The sequence below is a fragment of the Rhinoderma darwinii genome, chromosome 3 (genome assembly GCF_050947455.1).
Source record: "Rhinoderma darwinii isolate aRhiDar2 chromosome 3, aRhiDar2.hap1, whole genome shotgun sequence".
In the NCBI taxonomy this organism is placed as follows: Eukaryota; Metazoa; Chordata; class Amphibia; order Anura; family Rhinodermatidae; genus Rhinoderma; species Rhinoderma darwinii.
This window is the reverse complement of record NC_134689.1, coordinates 328,931,292-328,955,517: the sequence shown is the minus strand read 5'-3', so window position 1 is coordinate 328,955,517 and position 24,226 is coordinate 328,931,292. Positions and strand designations below refer to the sequence as shown.

General features: G+C 39.9%; 1 protein-coding gene across 5 annotated transcripts in view; it reads left to right on the top strand.

Moving 5' to 3' along the window:
* Positions 1–24,226, top strand: part of MEGF11 (multiple EGF like domains 11) — a 454,207-nt gene that overhangs the window by 303,910 nt on the left and 126,071 nt on the right. For all 5 annotated transcript variants that reach the window (XM_075858312.1, XM_075858313.1, XM_075858314.1 and 2 more), the window contains exons 11-13: positions 11,363–11,483; positions 13,195–13,358; positions 13,470–13,572. In XM_075858312.1, coding sequence (XP_075714427.1) covers positions 11,363–11,483; positions 13,195–13,358; positions 13,470–13,572 — 388 coding nt within the window. The remainder of the gene's footprint in view (positions 1–11,362; positions 11,484–13,194; positions 13,359–13,469; positions 13,573–24,226) is intronic.

Genomic DNA, 24,226 nt, shown 5'->3' with positions numbered 1-24,226 from the left:
ATTTAGCCTCTATTGACTTCAGTAGGGATGAGCTGAAATACCACACACAACCCATGGCCAAGAGTAGCGGGGGAAAATAAAAACAGACCGTTTTTTTTCCAATCTTGGACCGCACCTAAAAACAGTGACAACTGTCTGTACGACCTAATAGGGCGTATGGTTGTCATAGAGGGGGTCCAATGCTTAGTACGCCCTCCGTAGAAGCAGCACCTGATCTAGCAGACCATTACGTGGTAGGGTGATGCTGAAGAAATTCATGCCCTACCTCGGCTTCTTTAGATACTAACAACTGATCTTCAGGGTTTAGAGAAGCCAGTGCAGTGACCAGTTTATTGTTGACATGGTTTCTCTTAAAAAATTGCCTTTGTGATACTACCCTTTTTTTTTTTTTTTAATAAAAAAGTTAGTCACTGTGTTTGGTGCAGCTTTATAAATAATTTTTTATTAAAAATTAGTTTTACCTTTCAAAGGTTTACATAGCCTTTAACCAAAAGTAAATTTGATCTACATGGTATAATATCCATTTGTCTGTTACCTGTGAAGACACCTACACATACTTATTGATCACGTCTGGTGCCCCACAGACAAACAATTAGGCCCCATGCACACGACCGTAAAAATCGTCCGTAATTGTAGACCGCAATTACGGCCAAATTCACTTCTATAGTCCGCGGACACCTTCCCGTTTATTTATTTAGTTTGGGAGCATGGGCCAAGAATGCGGGCAGCTGTCTGCGGTCAGCTGTGCCCGCAATCGCGGCCTGTGATTTCGGGCATGGCTGTGTGCCTGGGGCCTTATGGCCAATATCACTGTGGCTGCAAATTGATAATTTCTGACCAATGGAAATCTCCAAAATGTAACAAGGTAAAGTAATTATAAAGTTTATAGAACATTTTGAATGGAAACAGCGTAGCTGGCTGAGCTACGCTATTTCCGTAACTCCTATAGAACTGAATGGTAGCTATGGAAACAGCGTAGCCCGCATGCTACGCTGTTTCCATAACTGCCAATCACTACTATGGCAGCTGTTTCGGTAATTCATTGTCAGAAATCCAAGCCACAACACAGGGAGGTAGAATGTGGTTTAGAGGTCCCCATTCTAGAGGTGGGACCTGCATCTATCTGACATTTATGACATATCCTGTGGAAATGTCATAAATGTCTCTGATGGGCAAACCCCTTTAAATTGTTGAAATCAGAAATTTTTTTGATAACAACTCTTTGTGGTTTTTTTCTATTCATCATCATCAAACTCAAAAGACAAAGAAACAAACAAAACTTTAAACAATTCTGGAGGTTTACTACTCGTAAGCTACAACCTTGCCAAGTAATGAAAATGACCCAGGACTTAGAAGAAGTTAACACTCTCATCTGCATGTGATGTGTCCATATGGTCAGCAATCTGTTTTTACAGGGAAAAAAATCAATATGATGTAGATTTAGTGTTAGAACAGAATTGTGCGATTCTGAAACACTCTGATCTGAGCTGAATCATTTATGACGTGAGTTTCTGATACGTCCTCCAGGGCTTTTGCTTGTGCTGAAACACCAGAAAGCAAGAAATACTGTGAAGATTATTAATCTTTCTACCGTATATCCTTGGATATGCATGGGAGTTCTGCAGTCATTACATGATATCTGGGATCTCATACAATGTCTTAGATTACTGCCATTACGTGTTCTGATACATGAAGCCACTACTATTTTTGGAAAGAGCTCTTGGGTTTGCATTGTGAATGTAGAATTTAAAGGATAACCCCAATTATAATACTGATTTTCTTTTTTCCAAAGACAGCTCTAACCTGTGTCTTTAAATATTCTACCTCAGTTTATGGCCATCATTTGTTATTGTTCATCTTCATTGATCATGCCACCATAAACATTATTGTTAATGACAGCATGATCAGTGAATGCTGCTCACAACAATATTTTCATTGCTGCCTAGTGCGTGGCCAATGCAAAAGCTGTCGATATGCAACAATTACTATCAGGACCGCCATCAGAACATCAGAAATTTCTGGTCCCCATACAGTCAAATCGGCGCACCCTCCCCCCCATATGCTGGGTTGGGGTTGCCAACGGTGATTGGCGGGAGGGCGACTGGTGTGAGACGCAAACTGGGACTCTGTCAGGGAACAACGGGGAGAGACTAGGTGACAGGGACTCTGTGGGTGGGGGGGAGGTGTCTAAGAGAGCAGAAAGTGACAGGGGCAGGAGTTGGGCTGGGGGGATATGCATCCTGACAGGGGCTCTGGCTCTGTGGAGGGGCAGGGGGGAGACAGGTGGAGGACATAAATAAAAGCATTGCACTGCAGCTACTGCTTTTACACGGCTGAGTCACTCACCAAGTTGCAGTGCCGACTGCTGCTTCTGGCTCCTGAAGACTCTACATAATTCCACCGCTGCGGCATGCCTTGATGGAGTCTTCTTCACCTCCTCCTCACACATCGCACACATGTCACATGTGTAGACACTAGACACAAAATGAATTCTTACCCCTGACCAGACCCTTAAATTAATTCAGACACCCAGCCAAATTCCTGAACTAATCCAGACCCCTGACCAGACCACTAAATTAATGTACACCCCCAATCAGACCCCTACTTTAATTCACACCCTGGATCGGACCCCTAAGTTAATTTACACCTCCAATCTGACCCCTAAATTAATTCAGAATCACAAGCTGACACCAAAATTCAAACCCCTAATTTTATTTATAACCCCAAACAGACCCCTAAATTATTTGACTGATCCTGGGTCCTTTTTCCTCCACTTAAGTCTCTGGACACCTCCTCTTCTTTTTGGGTGCCTCTTCTTCCTGGGTGGCTCATCTTCCCAGGCACCAGGGCCCTTCTTCACAAGCCCGGGCAAGAAAAGGAACATTGGCCCACAGGCACGTGAGCCCGCCAGGATGCCCACCTGCCATACGGCACACCCGCCTACCATAGTAAATTTGAAGAGCGGAACCAGCTTTATTATATTCTTGGGCCCGTTCCCTTCTCCTACCTAACGCTGGGCTGTTCTATCCAAGATTGACGCTGGGTAGCATCATAACATTATGTGCGACGGCGCATATAATGTCATGACGTCGCATATAACGTCATGACGCTACCCGGCGTCAGTCCTATGAAGAAGAGCCCAGAGTTCGTTAGGAGAAGGGAACGGAAACTGCAATATAATGGAGCCTGTTCCTTTCTCCAAATTAACTTTTGGCGGCAGTGGTGGATAGTGCCAGCGGGCCCAGTCTCGTTCCCTCTTTTTTTCGTTGGGCCCCTGACGGGAGTAACCGCGGTACTGCCCTGATGGCGGCCCTGATTACTATCCTCTGGTGAGGAGGAGTTTTCTTCCTGCCTACAACGAAGATCGAGAGAACTAAAAGAGAAAAAAACACAAAGCGAGGCGCCACATTGTGCAAATTATCCAGGGGGAGATGATAGAAATAAGAAGAGCAATATGCTTACCTTAAGGAGTTGTACAGGCACAACACTGGTTTAATGCATTGACGGTATCCACATGGAAAGCTGCAGCCCAGGTCCAAAAATACTAGCAACAAAAGTGTTTGTTGCCACAAGGTATAGGAAAAGGGCGGGATGAAAATAAAATTTTATATATATATATATATATATATATATATATATATATATATAGCCCCAAATGGCGCTGCTAAACAATTCAGTAGTCAGATATATTAATATCGGTAGTTTAATGTAATACGGCTAAGCGTTTAGACGCAGGACATGCGTCTTCATCAGGCCAAGCAGTTAAAGTAAAAAGGACATCTTAAATACACCAGGTCAAATGCCACGAACAGGGAAAAAAACAGGAGGAAAACCCAACAAACTGGCAGGTCAGAGATCACCTATGACGTCACAAGGGGTCATCACAAGGACGAATACATCAATTAAAAAACATAACGATTATAAACAATGTCAAATCTTAAAAAACCTAAGTAGCTGTGTCAATTAGTACAAATAATAGTACAAATTAGTACAAATAACACGATAATCAAAAAGAAAATATAAAGATGAATTATAAATCAAAGAACAAAACAGCATAGTCGCGTAAAAAACTATCAGTAAAATGAGCACTGGGATGTAAGATCAGCGGCAAAGTAAGTAATAAAAGTATATAGTAGTATATAATGAGTGTTTAGTCCATAATAATAGATGTATCAAAAACCAGAATCCAGGGCTAAGCGTATGCATTGCTGATCCACATCGGACTAAGGGAGATTAAAACACAGGCGGTGCTCAATAAGCGTCCCTGGCGTCATGGCGACCTAAGAAGATACGAGGCCGTGGTGGAACAAAAAGGATGTGGGTCGCGTGATATACGCTACGAGGTCTGCATATCATAGAAGAAAGAAGCTAGGATCGTGCTTGGCAGCACAAGGGGATTGTGTAAGTATAATGTACGAATATAAGGGAAAAATTACAAAGAAAAATGCATATAGATATAAATATTTTTAAAAAACACCTATCACGACATAAAACCAAGAATATAAAGATGGATTAAAAGTACAAGGGGTGATTGTTACGTAATAAACAGATGTGAAACAACATATATATATATATAGGCAAACTAATTAGTATTCACATGTGGGCAACTGGACAGAGGGCTAAGGTTACTCCGATTGAACAAATTTCATCAGACACTACCAACAGATTTCTAAAATTAAAACAAAGGGAAAACTTTTGGATTTATAAACTCTCCAGCTTGCATCCTAATGGTCTGAACGATATTACTGAAAGCACTTTAGAATGGCCATACTACTAGCCCTCTGTCCAGTTGTCCACATGTGAATACTAATTAGTTTGCATATATATATATATATATATATATATATATATTTATTTATTTTTTTCAACATTCGTTTATTACGTAATAGTCACCCCTTGTACTTTTAATCCATATTTATACTCATGGTTTTACGTCGTGATAGGTGTTTTTTTTTCAAAATATATTTATATCTATATGCATTTTTCTTTGTAATCTGTCCCTTATATTGGTACATTATACTTACACAATACCTTGTGCTGACAAGCACGATCCTAGCTTCTTTCTTCTATGATATGCAGACCTCGTAGCGTATATCACGCGACCCACATCCTTTTTCTTCCACACTGGCCTCCCTATCTTCTTAGGTTGCCATGACGCCAGGGACGCTTATTGAGCGCCACCTTTGTTTTAATTTTCCTTAGTCCGATGTGGATCAGCAATGCAGACGCTTAGCCCCAGTTTGTGGTTTTTGATACATCTATTATTATGGACTAAACACTCCTTGTTATATACTACTATATACTTTTATTACAGTGATTGTTGTTTCTTACTTTGCCGCTGATCTTAAACCCCAGTTCTCATTTTACTGATAGTTTTTTACGCGACTATGCTGTTTTGTTCTTTGATTTATAATTTATCTTTATATTTTCTTTTTGATTATCGTGTTATTTGTACTATAATTTGTACTAATTGACACAGCTACTTATGTTTTTTAAGATTTGACATTGTTTATAACTGTTATGTTTTTTAACTGATGTATTCGTCCTTGTGTTTTGCACTGTGATGACCCCTTTGACATCATGGGTGATCTCTAACCTGCCGGTTTGGCGGGTTTTCCTGTTTTTTTTCCCTGTTCGCGACATTTGACCAGGTGTATTTAAGATGTCCTTTGTACTGTAACTGCATGGCCTGATGAAGACTCATGTCCTGCGTCAAAACACGTAGCCGTATTACATTAAAGTACCGATGCTAATATATCTGACTACTCCATTGTTTAGCAGCGTCATTTGGGGCCATATATATATATATATATATATATGTATATATATATATATATATATATATATATATATATATATATACATACATATATACAGATTAATTTATTCATTTTTCTTCCCACCCTTTTCCAGCAACGAAGATCATCATGATGGAAATATCCATCAGATTTCGAGGCAGCTTCTTTTAAAACTACTGATCCTTCGCCAGTGGTTTGAAAAGTCATTGAGGGCAGTCTATCTACATTCCTATGTCTGTTGTAGAAAAACTGCAAAAGGGCCTAAAAGTCACAATTTGCACTGTTAATTGCGACTTTTGGCCTTTTAATGCCACCCTTGCCACTTTTGTAGGAAGGAACATGGCCTTTGCAAAAGGGGGAGTGGCCATGAGGCCCGACAAATGTTTTATAATTTATGGCAGAAAACTGGCATAAATTATAGTCGAAATCTACGCCAGATCCTTGCTGGCGTAGAGCTCACTCTATGAGGCATAGCAAGGTAGACCCCTACCTTGCCCCCCTCCCCGATCTGACTACCCCCGACCCCTTATTGGAAAGTTAAAATAAAAAATGAAATAAAAAATAATAATTATACTCACCGCTCCTCTTCTCCCCTCTGTCTCTGCTCATGACTCCAGCTCATACAAGGACCTGATGCTGGGGAGCATCAGAACGTTGTATATGACGCAGCACTGATGACGTTGAAGTACTGCATCGCATATAACATCATGAAGGTGCCTGTTGGAGCGACGGGTCGGGGGTCAGGAAGATAAGACGTCAAATCTGCCTATGGTCAACACTAAAATTCCTAACGTACTTTGCAGTCTTTGACTTCTTAGGGTGCAATCACAAGCAGCAGATTTTGTTGCAGAAAATTTCAGCAACTGACAATTTGTTCAATTCATCTGACAGAAATGCAGAAATGAATATACCTGCTGCGGAAACAATCCCATTCAGATAATTGGAACTGATTTTCAGTCGCAAGGAATTTTTGCATTAAAATCTGCCACATGTGACTGCACCCTAAGGGTAAGTTCACACGTAGCGTGAATACTGCGGATTGTCCGCCATTTCATTGCGTAAAATCCCCCGCATAATACAGTAGCAACAGAGTCGATGAGATTTTAACAAATCTCATCCACCCGCTGTGTAAACGATAAGCGGAAAAAACGTGGAGAAATCGACCAGCAGTGCGTTTTTTGAATCCGCAGCATGTTAATTGTAATTGCGTAATCACTGCTTTTTTGTTGCGAGTTTTCCCCATTCAATGGGGAGTTAAAACCCGCTACAAATAGCAGATTTTGCGACTTTTGCGGCGGAATCGCAGTTTTTGCAGTGGAAAAACTGAGATTCCACCGCAAGATTCGCATCTGAGAATTTATTTATGTTTTTATACTTACCTAGAATTCTGCCCTTCTTTGTCCAGGCTGGCCTCCTGGGATGAGGTTTCATCCCATGTGACCGCTGCATGTTGGGAGGCTGGTCTGCAGGACGTCAAAGGGTAAGTATGTGTGTGTGTTTCTATTTTTTTTGTTAACATTTTCGCAGCGGACATCCTGGACGAAAAACTGCACCACAATTTGGTGCATTTTTTTTCGACCGGAATTCCCTGTGGCCACCAGTGCGAATATGCTGTGTTCCCTTACGCAGCGTAACCGCCCTGTGTGAACGTAGCCTAATATTTAAAATAACCACATGCTTGAGCAGCGCAGATTCCCCCAATTAAATCGCCTTCTAATACCTACGCGACAATATGTCTAAGAATTGTTTATATCATGCACATATTTTATAAGACTGGCTTAATCCAGCTAGAGATAAGAAGCGCATAGTTTACTTGGCCTTGCAGTTACAAAGAACATGTCAGATAGTAGATTATGAAACGCAGTCTGGCTACACAAAAAATGGAAGGTGTCAAACTCTGAGTATACATTGCTTTGTTGACTTCATTTATAAAAATAACAGAACGTCAAGTTTCTGTTTTCTTCTTTTCTTTATTGTGTAGAATAGCATATCAGACTGGTGGCATTTGTCTTCAAAAGAATCCCATTGAATTAAATGGGGGAGATTAACAAAAATGTTTCTCTTGGAAACAGCCGGGTCTTTGATGCTGGGAGAGCATGGTGTGTTGTTGTTTGGCATAGCAAGCAGGGTAGCCCGCTCTATGAACTATCAAGGCGTCACAAATAGGCTTCTACCTGGCTATACACGTTGTGCCTCATGACTTACACACTATCCCTCCATGTTTCACTCACTTGCACCCCATTATCCATTTATTTCTATTGAGGCACTTCACTCATTACTGCCCCCTATATTTCACTTATAGTATTACACTTGCACACACACTATTCATTTATTATTTCTTACTACACATCCCATGCACCACACAGCACTCCCCTCAAGATTAGTGGGAGTGGCTATTATTATTTAAAGCACCTGCTCACTCCTTCATCAGCGTTTCTGACCTGGCTGTGTCCATTTGCAAGTATGGCCTTATTCTGTGTTTTTTTTTTTTTTTTTTAAATGTTTCTAGAAGCAGCAAATTTAAAAGAGACAACCAATATGCATGTTCTTCATGTTGCCTTTTTTTCAAAAATGGCCACGGTAGATGAATAGAAAAATGCCTATATATCTGTATGTAATAAAAACATAACTGACAGACATTGACTTCTGCTCTCACTTCTGATTTACTAATAAATTAAAATTTTTACGTTTCGTGTGGAAATCCTCTTTAAGTGACTTTCTACTTACCATAATTTTGCTGTGAATATATAAGCGAGGCTCTTATACAAAGGGCAAGAGCCACATGCTGATGGAGATCCCAGTTGTTGTTGTCCCTCACATTCCATTTAGAAATTTTAAGAGATGAAAATGTTCTGAATAAGTTAACATACAAGGTGATTCAAACGTCAAGAACCAAGATATTATGCGTTAGTCCATAAGATATGAATATATCTTATCCTACTTCTCTGCAATCTTGAAATCCGCCATGTTGGATATAAGTAAAAGATTTCAAATTACTCATCCTAGGCCCCATGCACATCACGTTCCAGAGATTCACTCCCCATATGTTTATCAATAAGATGACTAGATCTTGACAGAAGGGAAACATTCCCTATAGAAATGTTAGGGAATGTTTTCCAATATCCAATCCATCCTTTGATATATAAAAAAAAAAAAGACGTGCGGATCTTACTTTCAGATAATTAGGTGGTTCCTGACTTTTAATTCGCCCTGGTTTATGTGGATTACAAAAAAAGACGCTGCTTTTCCAAAATAATTAATTAATAGATAGTGCTTGATGTACATAAATTGTAGTTTCCCAAGACTTTAGAACTTCTGATCGACTGTATTTCACCCTTGCACTTGCCTGAAGGTAGTTGTGCCGGAACTTGATACGCTTCTTGCACTGACATAAGGAGTTCATGGAGCAGCCTGAGTATGGCTACTAAACTGTCCTGTTCCTTGGATTGATAATGATCTCCTTGGGAGTAATTAGCTGCAACCCTGAGAGCTCGCACACCTCATTAGAGAGGGGATTAGAGTAGTGTAAGGACAGGATCACAAGTCTTTCTTACACTGGAGGGAGACTCTGCTCATAGCTTTAGATGAAAGGCGCAATAGCTTTTCCATATGATTAATATTATGGACTAATAGAGAAATACATATTAATAATACATACATAATCATGTGTATGTGGATCATTTCTATACAGACTAGGATACGGATTGCTCTGAACAGCAGGCATTCAGCTTCTGAGCCACATTGATGTCAATCGTTGATGTCAGGAGATCGTTGATCCTTGTGACCTCCTGCCGAGCCACACAGATTATGATTATAGAGTCAATTTGTGCCTATTTAGACAGAGCAATGTTTTGGTCAATGTGTAAAATAGTAAAGCACTCATTCATAAAAGTTCTAAGTTGTGCCTCAAAAAAGTTTGTCTGAAATTTACAAATCGCTACTTGGTCTGGTGGAGAAAGCAATTGTGTAAAAGGGGTTTTCTCTATATATGCTGATCAGAAGTGAAAGCTGTCACAATGATCCCCATGTTTAGGGTGCAGTTAGGGCTGCCACATTTTCCACCCACAAATACCAGCCAAGTTCAGGGTGTATTTCCACATGCCAGTTTTTTGTAATTTTATGCATATTGCAACAACAAAAAAAAAACAACACAAAATCGCTATATAGAAAAACCAACCCAACATGGGTAAAACAAGGATGTTTTTGGTGGTGCGCCTCCTAATAACCTTAGCGAATGTAAAGCTGGATATAAACATTAGCTGTATATCGGCCAAACCTCCCAATTTCGGTGGGATTGGCCGACCATCTTGTTAGTAGATAAGTCTCAGTCAGAGGAGTCGGCAGTTGCTTTCTCCCTATTGAAAACACATGCAAGCATGTTTAGGAGTCAGGAGGAATAGCTGTTGATCGGCCGACAGCTTTCATAACATGTACGGCCAGCTTTACTCCAGCGGGCTTCTGGTTCTGGCGTATGAAGTGCCAGTATTGGTAAATTCCCCCTTTGTTTAGTGCTAAATGGCTTGGCCTTTAAGGGGTTAAGTGTTTGTTTTCTGCAGTAGCCAAAAAGCGATATACTGTTTTACACTGCAACAATTGACTGTAATACATTGCAAGGTCCCTGAAGCCCATGTTTGAAACAATTGATATAACAAGAAGCTGAGAAATGCAGCGGCTGTAGAATATGTCATTGGAATTTTTAGATATTTGGGACAAGTAGAAGGTCATGGAAGATGGAGCTGGAGCTGCAGCCGAGGGGACATCCGCCTCTGAGGCCAGCAGCTCTGATCCAGCACTTTCTTTGGGTCTTTGTGTTTTCGCTGACAGGAGGGTATTTGTGTCTCTTCAGCAACTTCCTCTGTCAGGTCACTCTCCTAATCAGGTTCAAGATGTTAATTACTGCGTCTGCCCGAATAATTGGGGAGAGCTTCTCAGCTTTGGATTGTCATCTGTTTGGGAAGACCAACGTTCTCCATATATCTGGAGATAGTCCTCCTCCAATTAGAAGCCAGATTAACCCATAGTGCACTGAAAAGCAATTCTCTGAATTTTCTCTGTACAATATAGTTAACCATACAGCAATAGTTTTATCCAAAATGTCTACATTAACATTGGGTGAGACAAGTGGCAATATGCCAGATAGAGAATGAAGAAGATGTTGCTGTAAATACAAGGGTATTACAATACTTAAGTAAGGAAGTTAATTCAGTCGGATATCTAACTCTGCAATAATGCCAACCAGATTCCTCCTCCATTACTGATGACTGCACTGTGTGATTAATGGCCTTGAACTTTACACCAAGGCCTGAAACGTAGCTCCTTTTATTCTACTCACATTTAATGATCTCCAGCAGACAACTGTTTGTGGCATTTTAGCTAAAACACATTATTGTACAGAGAAGAGTATAGACCTACCATACATTACATGACAAATAACTGGCACTACATAAGGATCCTTTCAATCATCCCCCATGGATTGCAATGCAGTGTTCATCTCAATGCACTGTGCCTCTGCTATAGATTCCCGACAACTCGCCCTAATTACAACTATTGTTTTGTCATTTCAGGGATCGGACTGTTCCTTGTCGTGTTCCCCTGGAACGTATGGAACTGACTGCTTGTCAGTGTGTAACTGCAAGAATGGAGCCGCCTGCTCCCCAGTGGATGGGTCTTGTATGTGCAGAGAAGGTAATGCCATCCACGGCGTCTTCAGTATTTCTGCATTTGTTACAATGGCTTCAAGGATATTGCTGAGCAACCTACTCTGGTGATCAGTTTGGTTTTTTTTTGTTTTGTTTTTTAATAAAATGTGTTCTGAATGTAATAAACAAATACTTCATCGGAAGCAGATGTCAAGAATATAAACAATAGATCTTAGTGTAGGTATCTCATTATTCTCCAATACAGCAACACACGTCCAAAAATTGTTAAATTATTTAAAGAACAATACGTTAACTCATTCCCTCCTAACAAAGGCAATAAGATTACGATGGCTATAAATATTGGATTACTGCTGGCCATAAATTGTTTCACTTGCATTTATCACAGCCAACTCCCCCCTGTAACATGTTTATTTGGATTGGCAAGTCGCGCATGTTAATTCTATTAGGAAAAAAAAAGGGAAGAAGGATCAGCAGCTGTCGGAAACCTCTGTTGCTGCTCATCTCAGGAGAAAACAATTGAGAATCAGCCAAAAATATCTTATACCCCAACATGAACGGCTGGGGGATCTGAGAAACTGGATTAACTGCAGTTCTGGTAACTACAATGGGGTACATAACCAAAAAAGTGTAGATTGCTAACATTACATTTTGCAAATTTATGAGGCTCTGCAGGAAACTATCTACATATACAAACAAGTGACAATATTTTAAGCATATAAATAAAAGTATTGACTATAATTCAACCTGTCGTGCGTAAAAAAGTCATTTGAGGTAGGCATGAAATTAAGAAAAAGTTTACCCATCAGTATAGAAAATGGATATTTAAGTTATTTATCTTATTTTAGAAAATGAAGTAGTGATTCTATTAGGACTCCACAACTAGAATAGAAATAAAGATTTGTAACTTTCTGCTACTTTATTAATTATGTAACTCTATATTACTATGTAATATTTTGCTTTAACCTTAAAGAGGCTGTCCCAGAATCATCGACCATTATCATTTATCCACAGTATAGGTAATAATTCTCTGATTGATGTGGGCCCCACCCTGGGACCCCCAATGATCCCAAGAATGGTGGTCACGAACTTCCCTGTGCTCCCCACTGCTCGACCGCAGAGCGGAGGACTTAGAATGGGGTGACAATGGAGCATGCGTGCTGCCACTCCGTTCAAAGTCTATGGGAATGTCAGAAACAGCCGAGTACAGTGCTTGGCTTCCATAAGTCCCATAGACATTGAATGTCCATTCAAGCTCCTCACTGCAAGGGGGTACAAAGAGGAGGAACCCTCGTTCTTGCAATCGGTGGGGGTCCCAGGCAATTATCACCTATCCTGTGGATAAGTGATAATTGTCAATTCTTGGAATACCCCTTCAACCATCCATCGTTCCAATGTGTGGTCTAAGACAAGGTATCACACCATCCGGTTATGCGCCATATAAATTGCACTAACAGTAGGATTCAAATCAAGCAACCTTGACCCACTATGTTAGCAAATAAACTTGCTTTGGAAGCCTTTGTTGGGGGTTACAATTTAAATACAAAATGTGCTTAGAATTTGGTGCTTTATGTAAATAAACATAATATTCTTTGTGGGTTTCCCCGTTAAATAAAAAAATATCTTTTAAACATTCATAGTTTATAGTAGGAGGAAAGATGTTGGCATCTAGCATAGTTTATATGGTAGATATTATTAGACACCGGAGAAACCATTTTTTTTTGTATGTCTTTATTCAGGTTGGCAAGGGACAGACTGTTCTATTCCCTGTTCAAGTGGTACTTGGGGTCTAAACTGCAATCAGACCTGTCATTGTCTTAATGATGCTTCCTGCAGCCCAGTGGATGGCAGCTGCATGTGTGCTGCAGGCTGGATGGGTGAAATCTGTGACCAGCCATGTCCGGTATGAAAAGAAGATTCACATCTTTTTATTATGTGAACGTGCTCCAATGCTAATTCTCCTATAATATATGCAGCTTTTACTTTTTTGACTTTTTTCTTTCTTTTTAAATAGGAGGGGATGTATGGTCTGGACTGTATGGAACATTGTGATTGCAGTCACGCAGAGGGATGTGACCCTGTCACTGGGCACTGTCACTGTCTGGCAGGATGGACAGGTGTGTAAAAGAAGGAAGGAAGTAGAATACCGCTCTGTCTACTGTCTAGCTTCCACTTCTAACAAGTATTATTTACTGGGCACAGCTTTTTTGGGCACCAACCATCCTTAAAGGGGTTGTCTAGCATTAGAAAAAGTGTCTACATTTTTCCAGAAGCAGCGGCATTGTTGTTTCTGGTATTGCAGTGTTAACCCAATCATGGGCCAAAATATATTTGACTGCAATTTGTAATGGGTATGTCAATCGATACCCGCCCTCCAGTGATTTATCCAGTTTCCAAATCATAGGTGATAGATATATATATATCTGAGAGAAAATATGACACTAGAGACCATGCTTGTGTGCTCAAAATCCTTCTCTGCCGTTTATTGCCAAACTCAATTACAATAATATCATTCAGAAGGGGTGTAGGCTTTGATTTCAGCAAATCATCTACAATAGGATAATGACTCTGATTCAGCCAATGAGAATATTTCAATGCATTCTAATAATTCTTCACCCCACAAGGTCCCTACAAGTTAATGTGTCTCTACTTATTATCTCACTAGAGAATGGAGACTGCAGATAAGATGGCCCAATATTAAATCATTTAAACAAGAGCCCTTCTCCAAGGCTGACCTATGGTAAACAGTCATTGTCCATTTTCCCATGAATGATTGATCTGCTCCTTACAAAAAACATTCAATTCAAGAACACATAACATAGAATTGTTTCAAGGCAACTTCTTACTTAGATTAATATATTACTTTTTACTTATTAATCTCAAGAGGTCTCCTTCAGGCCAAAAGATGGATTCCAACGATCCAAAATGGACGCCCACCATACAACATGGAGTCCATGGAAAATGTTATCTTTTAAACATATTCTAATCACTTTCACATTTCCCACCTTTTGTTTATATGAGGACATTTTGCATCCACGCCAGGTACTTAAAGGAGGGCTTATCCCCCCTTTTCACCTCATCCAATGGGCATGTCAACAAAATTCCTTCCCATAATTGTTTCACTCATAGGATTTACTTGATCTAAAGATCCAGGATGGGGGGTAATCATTTTTGCTGCGAAGCATTGCAAGAGTTTTGTCAGGCCTCAAAATATGAGCATCAGAAGCAAATATAATGCAATATATAATAAAATAACCTGCAGGACACTCTGGTGCAACCCTATTATCCATCCCCCAACACCCTTAAACCAGTTAGAGGGATTGAGCCATGACAACCAATCCGGCCACTCCAGGTTCCAATCATCTTAGAATTGGCTTTCCTGAACTCTTCCTTTATTTTCTCAGCTTTATCTACAGACATACTTATCCTGCATAATGCCAGTAGGGTCTATATAAAGGCAACAGGCTGTATCAACTACTTAGCACATGCACATCCCCCCTTGGGCAGCATTCAAAACATCAAACATATAATCTGTAACAGTGTCCAATCTGTCGGCAACTTTCTCTATATTATGAGCGTTCTTTACTGCTAAACCTACTAATATTGGCAATAATCCAAACTTCTCCTCCACGGTACTTGTATTGGTCATAATCGTCTCACTGTCACTTACTGTCCTAATGGGACTTTTACCCCTGCAGATATAACAGGTCGTGGGCAGCATCTTTCTCAAACCTAAAAACACCCAAGTAATATAATCTCCGGGCTCTCATTGCTGCCATGTACTTCTTAATTATGAGTGACAACAACCAGTGACCTTCACCTCATAACTCCACATAAAACACCTCAAGTTGTTATTCGCAATACTGTGGCATGTTTACATACATTATGATTATAAACCTCAGACAATATAAACAATGGGGCCTCAACTAATGAAATAACACTATCACCAATCTCATTCTATCACCCTTCAGGTTTTGGGTCCGATCAGTTCATTGCAAGTCCTGTACATCATGGTCCTCTAGAAAATGTGTAGTTACTGGGTACATTGTATTTGCACTTGGTGTTACACTTTTCAGCAGGATTTATACCTTATTCTCAGCTGATTACCTTTAACAGCTTCTACTCCCAGAAATATTCACAGATACCATACATTTTATCTGACAAGTGTCTCAAACCAATTTTCTCCCCCTATTCTGGTTTGTTTTACCTGGGAAGGCCTCTCAAGGTCGGTCTCTTCTCTTTGTGGGATGCGGGTATGATAAGGTTGGCACCGGTCTGCCAGGACTGTTCTGTAGGCAAATCAAACAGCTCTAACAGAATTTAGCAGCAACAGTTGTAAAACCTGGGACATACCAATTAGATCTTACCACATCGATCCTTGCAGTCTTGGGGCATATGTGAGGTCACACACCATCAATGCAGGTGCCATCAAGAGTGCCTTGGGTGCTACCGGTTTAACTTCCTTTATCCGTCCACATTCTGTTAGAATCTGTTTTTCACGCCTTCCGCACCCAGTTGGACACTTCCTGTGGAGAACAATCTTTTCATTGCATAATCATTAATTGATCTTAATCAGATAATTTAGTTGAAGAAAAACATTAACAATTACATATTTATGCTAAACATTCACACTGGGCAGTAACTAAAACTGATACATAAAAACTGATTCTTCTTCATATATTTTTACTGCACATAATTCTCTGCTCTAAAATTTTCCTTTCACAACAAAAATATTTTCAAATGGGAATCTACTTACACTAAGAAGTTATCATTTACACAAACATAATACTGACGCAGGCCTCCAATAGTCCAATGCTAAGGCACGCTGATCCAGAACTTTACATAAAACTTAACCTGAGTATTTAATATCCCACAACACTTCTTGAATACAGTTATTAAAGGGAAGGTGTCACGAAAAAAATTATTTTTAGATGTTATTGCTTTTAGTATGTCATTTAAATAAATTTTATTTATTTGTGTTTTTGTGTTGTACTTTTTTCTTTCTTTTACTTCTCTATGGGGGCTGCCATTTTTTTTCATCTCTGTATGTGTCGATTAACGACACACACAGAGATGGAATACGGCACATACATTCCCATAGAGAATGCGAACGGGAGCCGTTCCATTCACTATAGCGTACGTCGTCTGTGTGGGAACGGCGCATGCGCCACTCCCACACAGTCCAAAAGGAAGGTCTTCGGCAGAGCGACATCCGGTGCCATTTTCATGTGGACCGGAAGCCGCGGCCGGACAGTAAGATGACTACTTCCGGTCGCGGCTTCCGTCCATATGTTCAGAAGCAAGGACTAGGAGCGGAGGCAGCGGCAGCGACAGCGGCGGCGGCAGGAGCAAGTAAGTTATTTTTGTGTATGTGATTACCACTGTAGCTAATCCTCCTACACTGTGCATTCGCTCAAAAAATGGCGGCACACAGTGTAGGAGCTTTGAACATTCAACCCCCTCCTTTCTCCTGCCACTAGCCAGGATAAAGGAGGGGGGATTGTTTGAGGACACTAGAGCGAGTGTGTCTTCTCCAATTTTGCAGCATAAACCAATGAGGTTGCTTTACCACATGCCAATGCTGCAATTTTGGGAATTGCTCCCTCTAGTGACCAGCACATGGAAATGTTATAAATTAGAATCTAATTTATATTTCCTGACTTGTGAAAAAATTAAAAAAATTACAACAATGTGTAATCATTTATATACTAACCGTTTAACTAAAAAAATCTATATATATTTTTCTAGCGACACATTCCCTTTAAACAAACTAACTTTGGAATAACATCTGGAGAACTGCTGATACCTTATCATTGTACAAACACGAGTTCAATACTTGGGAGAACACTATTCCCATGTCACACAACTTCTGCAGTGGGGAAGATACTGGCCAGGCTTCAGGCCACCCTGAGAACAGGTCTACACACACGATCACTTCTTCATACACACCTACCTCGGGTAGTTGTATGTTCTGCAGTCGCTGGAACGGGTAATCTGGCCGGGCTGCACTTTTCATAGGTACCTTTGCTGTTTTACCTATGTCATGCCATGCACACATCATGCCGGCTGCTACAAACCTAGTGGTGGCATTATTGAATCCAGGGGGAAGCCAATTTACTGATACCTGGCTGCACATACCCTTGTTGTCAGGTCTGTCATCTCTTGCTCTCTCAATAGGCTTACCCGATGATCCAATAAAGTTCCTACTACCAATGGGCTCATAATTGTGGGCGATGCCAAAAGCGTACCTAGAGTCAGTGTAAATGTCGGCCATTTTACCTTCTGCCAGGTAACAAGCCTCAGCGAGCACCTCCAGCTCCGCTCCTTGAGATGAACAAGAAGGTGAGAGTGGTTTCTGGATGATTTACCTTATGCCTCGTATCCTGTCTTGTACATACTGTATATGATGAAGTATCTTTACATTACAAATTTACATTAAAAACCCATGTCACATATAGATACACCATTTCAAAAGGGTGGCGTCTTCATTCTCAAAAATAAAAACAAATGTTATACACTTCTCCACACTCATCTGATAATCCAGAACACTTGAGAATCCCACCCCCATCAGGTCCTATAGATACCTGATTAATAACACAATAAAAATATTTTTTTTATTAAAAATCTTGCATAAAATTAACAATGTTCAGATAATTTTCACCTCCCTCCCAACTAAATCTGTAAAGACTCATGGTCTCTTACACAATACCTCATATTGGGTGGAGACTACAGCACAGCATACCCAGTGCCATATTTACCGTTCTGGAAATATCTACACAGAAAAACCTCAAAATTTAGGTTACTGTCATACACTTTTGATCTGGATTACTCATTGGGGTCTCATACAAATTTTGTAGATCTCCTGGAACCAAATTCATTAATTCAAAACAAAACAAATTTGTACCTGATCAGTCTCATCACTACTCCCCCTTTTTGAACTCTGCGAAAGTAATGTAGCAGGGTTCAAAATTACATATCTCAACATAATAAGGTTGGGCACTCTATCTGGGGGGCGCTCGTTTGGCCCCCGGTAATACACAATAGCCTGAAAAAAAAACTTCCTCCTGATAAAACCGCATGTTCTTTTTAGATACCTTGCAACCATTTACTTTTAAAACCTCACACATTTTCAAAAATTACATTTAGTCAGTACTATAGCACTTCCTATGCATATGTAAAAACAAAAATAACAACTATAATTATTTATCCAATAAAACAGAAAATATTATATCTGGTAATATTAATTACTGCAAACCAATAAGCTATATGTGGGAGTAGGGAACAGTAGGGGTACATACATCTTCAAGACCCCGTGTCTCACAATATCTGTATTTTAATTCATTTGAATTAAGTTCTAAACATTACGACATTAAATCTTATCACATCATAACACATAAATATGCAGCGTAACTTTTATCTTTTATGCAGAAAAATTCTGACATATTTTACATACTCAGTACTTACGGACAACAGCGCATTTGCAAAGATAAGAAACATTCCTAACCACTGCAACCAGCGAGCGGCCTTCTCCTGTCTCACACATATAACCCCCCTTTCCTTCAGACCAATGCTTTTCTCAAATTACTCCAATTTAACCCTATGCACAAAACACAAAATTTTTTACACAGTACTGCTATTAAAAATGAGAACATACAATATAGATCTAAAATCAGTGCAATATTGTAATCCCTTGTCTCATCAGTCCATGCTCTATATATAAGCTTATACCAGTCTGCTTTTCAGACTTTACACTGCACACGTTATATCATATCCAATTCTGGCAAATGGGGATGAGCTGTAATACCATTCAGACATGGGATGTGATGGGACGTTGATTTGGGGATTTATTGTGATTGCCATATTTGGAGTCGGGGAGGAATTTTTTCCCTAATGAGGAAATTGGCAACTGCCTCATGGGGAGTTTTTCCTTCCTCTGGATCAACACAGTAGGATTATGGGTTGGACTTGATTCATCTGTGTATTTTTTTCAACCCTATCAACTAAGTAACTATGTAACCATATACAACCCATGGACAAGTGTACTTCACATTATTTCTATGATCTTATGGAAATAATGTTAAGTACACTTGTAAAGTTTTTTAACATCTAAATAAAAACCTTATCCTGCATGCCTCATGTGCAGTGAGTTACAGAATTGTAACTTCGATGGAGCCGTTTAAGAGATTTATTGTAGTTTGCATGTTCCTGCTATTGACTTTTCCTCAATAACTGGCTTTACAAATGAAGTAAAAAAAATAGTTTGAAGTAGTAGGTTAAAGAGGGAAAACAAAGTCTATAAAACCTACATATGCAGTGCAGTAAAATGCAGTCCATAGTTCCCTAAGGGTAGATTCACACAGCCTTTTTCTGGTGTTTTTTGTCTCTTTTTAGCCAGATGTTCGCTTAAAGTCAATGGGGAAATATAAAACGCCCTGCAAACATACTATGTTGCCCTGTTCAAGGGCAGCATAGTATGGAGACAGGTCTGCCGGCATTCAGTAGATGGCGTTTTTGCCCCATAGAGCTCCATAGGTTTGTTTTTCCTCTTTTAAAAAAAAGCAAGTGTAAATGTGTGTTGCGGTTTTTTATGCCATTTTTGGTGGGTTTTTTTCCAGAAAAAAGCATGTATTGCGAATCTTTGCCTCACATGATCTCTTTGAATCACATGATTTGCGATGTAAAAAAAACGCAGGTGGTAAAACACAGTATTAGTAAAAATATCAATATCAAAAATGCACAAACCATTTTATTGAAAACCCTTCAGCTTATTTAGATGATTTTTTTTGTCTTTTGTGGGAAGAAGACCTAATGTGAGCTTTTTTAAGACTGGGGAGAGTCGGACTGTATTATTCTTCAGTTGGATTATTCAAAGGAATACAAAATGTCTTTATGACTTTATCTCTTTTAAAATTCCACCAAAAACATTTACATACATATACTGTATGTGGATGACGTCAGCAGATTTTTTATACGCTATTCCCCTAATGTTTAGTGTACCTTTAAGAAAGTTTGTGTCCAGTTTGGCTGCTGACGTGGAGTGAGTACTGCAGTATTCTTGTATGACTCTGCTTGCCCGCACGTGGCTGTGTATTTGCCTTCATAAAATCAGAGCCAGAGGCTGAGCAGCGTTGTGCAGTAAATTAAATAGATATTATCGCATTCACAAACACACAGCTCTCCGTCTGCTCAGCACTGATTGGTGTGAGCGCCAGAGGCAAGAAGGCATGTGTGCGGGGAGATTACTGACCTCCGGGATGATGAAGGCGGGCGGCATGGAGGTCTGAGGAGCAGGCACCTGAACTGCTCAAGTCTCATGTATTCATAGAGAAGGGGCTATTACTTTCAGTCTGTGTGTGTAGATGGAGGCCTGGAACCTTTTAGTGTGTGATGAATAAAATTCTCATATGAAAGTTACATAACAGGTACTGTTCCGAACATGGAGATCAGTATTAAAAGGAACAAATGTAGTAAATGAAGAGCCTATATAATAATTCTCTAATATGTTATTATTGGAATTACATCATTTAGTTAACGCAATCATAAGCTGCGGTTACGTCAGCGGACACATGCAGCTCATTTATCACTGTCCAGGATCGGTTTTAGAGACAATGGGCAAAAAGAGAAGTAACATTTTTTATTTCCACTGTTTAAATGTTAAAATCTGAAAAGCTGGTGGTCTAGGTTAACGGTTTAATGTAGAAATTGCTGTTTGTCTAGGGTAGTGAAAGGGCTTAATGCTTAAGAACCTGGTTGCTTAGGGTAGTGGAGGGTTTGTGATACCATTCATGGAGGTCTAGGGTGGTTAAGGGGGTAATAATCCCATCCCTGGTGGTAAAGGGAAGTGAATGGGTTAATTGTTAAATCCCTGGTTTTCGTGTGGGAAACGGGTTAATAACATCCTTGATAATATAGGGCAGTGAAAGTGTTAATGAGTAAATCCCTGGTGGTCTAGGCAGTGATGGGTTTAATTGTGAAATCCTCTAGGTTACAGCTGGGCATCTAGTCTTTTGGACCTCCAAGAAAACCGGGCCCCTGGGCATTTGCCCAGTTTGCCAACCCCTATTCTGGCCCTGACACAGTGTTGGCATGATGTGTAATGGCAGATTCCAAATTAATTTATTAAAGAGATAAAAGTTGTTACAGGATATCCACTATTTCCCAGCGCCCTCGCCCCCACGTGTTGTAAAGCTGATCTGTAATTATACTATGTTGCCCTGTTCAAGGGCAGCATATCATTTGAACTGGTCCGCTGCACTATTAGCCCAAATGGCACCAAAAAAAATTGTGCTTGTGGGCTAATGGAGCCTAATCAAGAACACAGCAGACCCATAGCAATAGTACTGTGTATTGTTGAGGGGAGTGCTCACCCCGTTCATACCACTTTAACCAGTGACTGACGGCCTTAAACAGGGCAACATAGGACACAAATATTAAGTATTTTTACTTGGTTGTTTTTTGAGTTTATTGATCCGATTTACATTTTCCACCGTTGAACAAACCCCAGTGCAGAAATGTTAAAGTGCCCATTTACATCATTAAAATGATTGTTGTATTATCTATGGGGCGATTTTCAACCGCAAATTTAATTGTACTAACAATGCAGTCCTATATTCTTATGTATGACTGTCGAGAGCGGAGCAAGATAACCTTATGTGACAATATACCTCCCCTGCTCTAACAAAAAAAACAAACTCAAATAAGTACACAGACAGAATACTATTTTTTGGAGGGTGAAGGGCAGTCACAGCTTTTATTACTGTTTTTTCTTTTACAAACATTAGTCAATACAATTTATTCCCCACAGAATTGGACTTGACGCCATATGCCAGCCCCTGGACTGCCAGCGGGCAAGTCCGCCTTCAAATCTTCTCCCCCTCCCATTATCACTGGCTGCCAGCTGTTACTTAAACCCTCAGCATAAAACAAACTGAGTATACTGATATAATAATATAACGGAGAGTGCGTGGGAAGCTTAGTTGAGTTACCGAAAGGAAGAGGATGCCGCAGTCTGGTGAATAAAAACCACTGGGAGCTACCACTATACAGGCTGGGGAAGGGGGGAGCGAGCAAAACTCACCATGCCCTCAACCCCTAGTTATCTGTACAGCCCCACCTAGTGGAGGAGGACTCCTTCCACAACCTAGGAAGGGAAGTTTGAAAAAGCAGTAAACAGGAGGGTTCATTTATAGAACAACCATGCCTCGGGCAGTCAGGCACACCCCATCTATACGGTGCGATGCCCTGCAGAATGACAATTGATAGTTTTGTGCAGTTATACTAAGCAATTATCTTTTAGTATCTACCATATTCTATTTTCTTCTTCGTACTTTCTTCGTGTTTGTTCTTATTTTATACCATATGTTTTAGAATCCCTTGACTGACAACGGTTCTACTGTTTGAGTATGTACAGTCTATGAAGCTTTTTTCCCCTGTAATGATGTTGAGGCAGTTTCCAGCAGGTGTGCTCTGGACGTAGACAATACTTTATAGACATACTATGTTTTCTTATGAAAACTGCCTTGTTTTGTATTATAATATTTCGATTTGCAGATGAGGTTTGGGGAGTTCTAGTAGATGATCACTTCAAATCTTACCACAATTCCGTTTTTTATAGTTCTGTCTTGCAGTGCCATCTTTCAACACTAAAGTTGGCAAATTACTCTTTGAATTAGCATAGCATAGCATATGAACTGCAATTCTTTTGGAATCAAATGGCCATCAGAAATGGCAGACATCTTGTATACCTTTGAAATCATGTTTTTTTGGTTGTTTTTTTTAAATAAAAATGTCTATCAGTGTGATTAGTGTAACTTTCAAAATACTTTTTATTAAAAATTATTTCAATTTTTGAGATACAGCTGCTTTGTATCCTGTATGCAGAGCAGCTGTATCATGCGCTTAAACCTGTATCTGTCAGGTCCATGGGACTGACAGGTTCAGTGTCAGGGGATCCACCAGTAATTGATCACATCTAAGTTATAAACTTAGATGTGATCGATAGCAGCTCGATCACGCAGGACCCGCTGACACTGAACTGAAAGTATTTTGAGAGTTGCACCAATCCCACTGATACACATTTTTATTAAAAAAAAACATTTTTCAATCTGTTTAATTAAGCCTTTAATCAGCAAGAATTTTTTCTTTGTAGATGCATATTTTTCAGAACATCGGTGGAACAACCCCTCTAATATTTGTTTTCCTATTCACATTTGCTTTAACAAAATATCCTCTCAATAAATGATCCAGTTGGTCTAATCCCTAACCCTCAGCTCCCAATGCTTATATCACCATCATTGAAGCAACTATTTATATAGTGCTATTCTAAGTAATGATTTTTTATTTTTTTTGCCTGGCATCTGATTTTGTTTTTGTATCTGACGGTCTGAGCGCATCACGGCTGTGTATAGACTAATCGTCTGCATAGAATAGACACTGCTGCACTATTGTTCAGACAGAGAATGAAGCAGGTCAGGTTGTTGTACATAAAGACTTTGTCACTCTCCTGGTCTTCCTAGCCAAGAGCATAGTGACAGAAGGACAGGTGACGCTGCTCCAGGCGTCGATAAGGTTCCTCCAAGCCAAGCAGATGTAGGAGTTTGGTCACATTGGACCTGTCACTCACTCACAAAGCTGTCCCTTTTCTGCCCTTCAGCTCCATTAATGCAGGACCATAGATAATCCCAATTCCCACAAGACTTGGTCCACAGGCTTAAAGACACAGCCGATTCCTTTACTGTGCTGATGAACTAGTACTGCCTCAGTGCAAAGTTT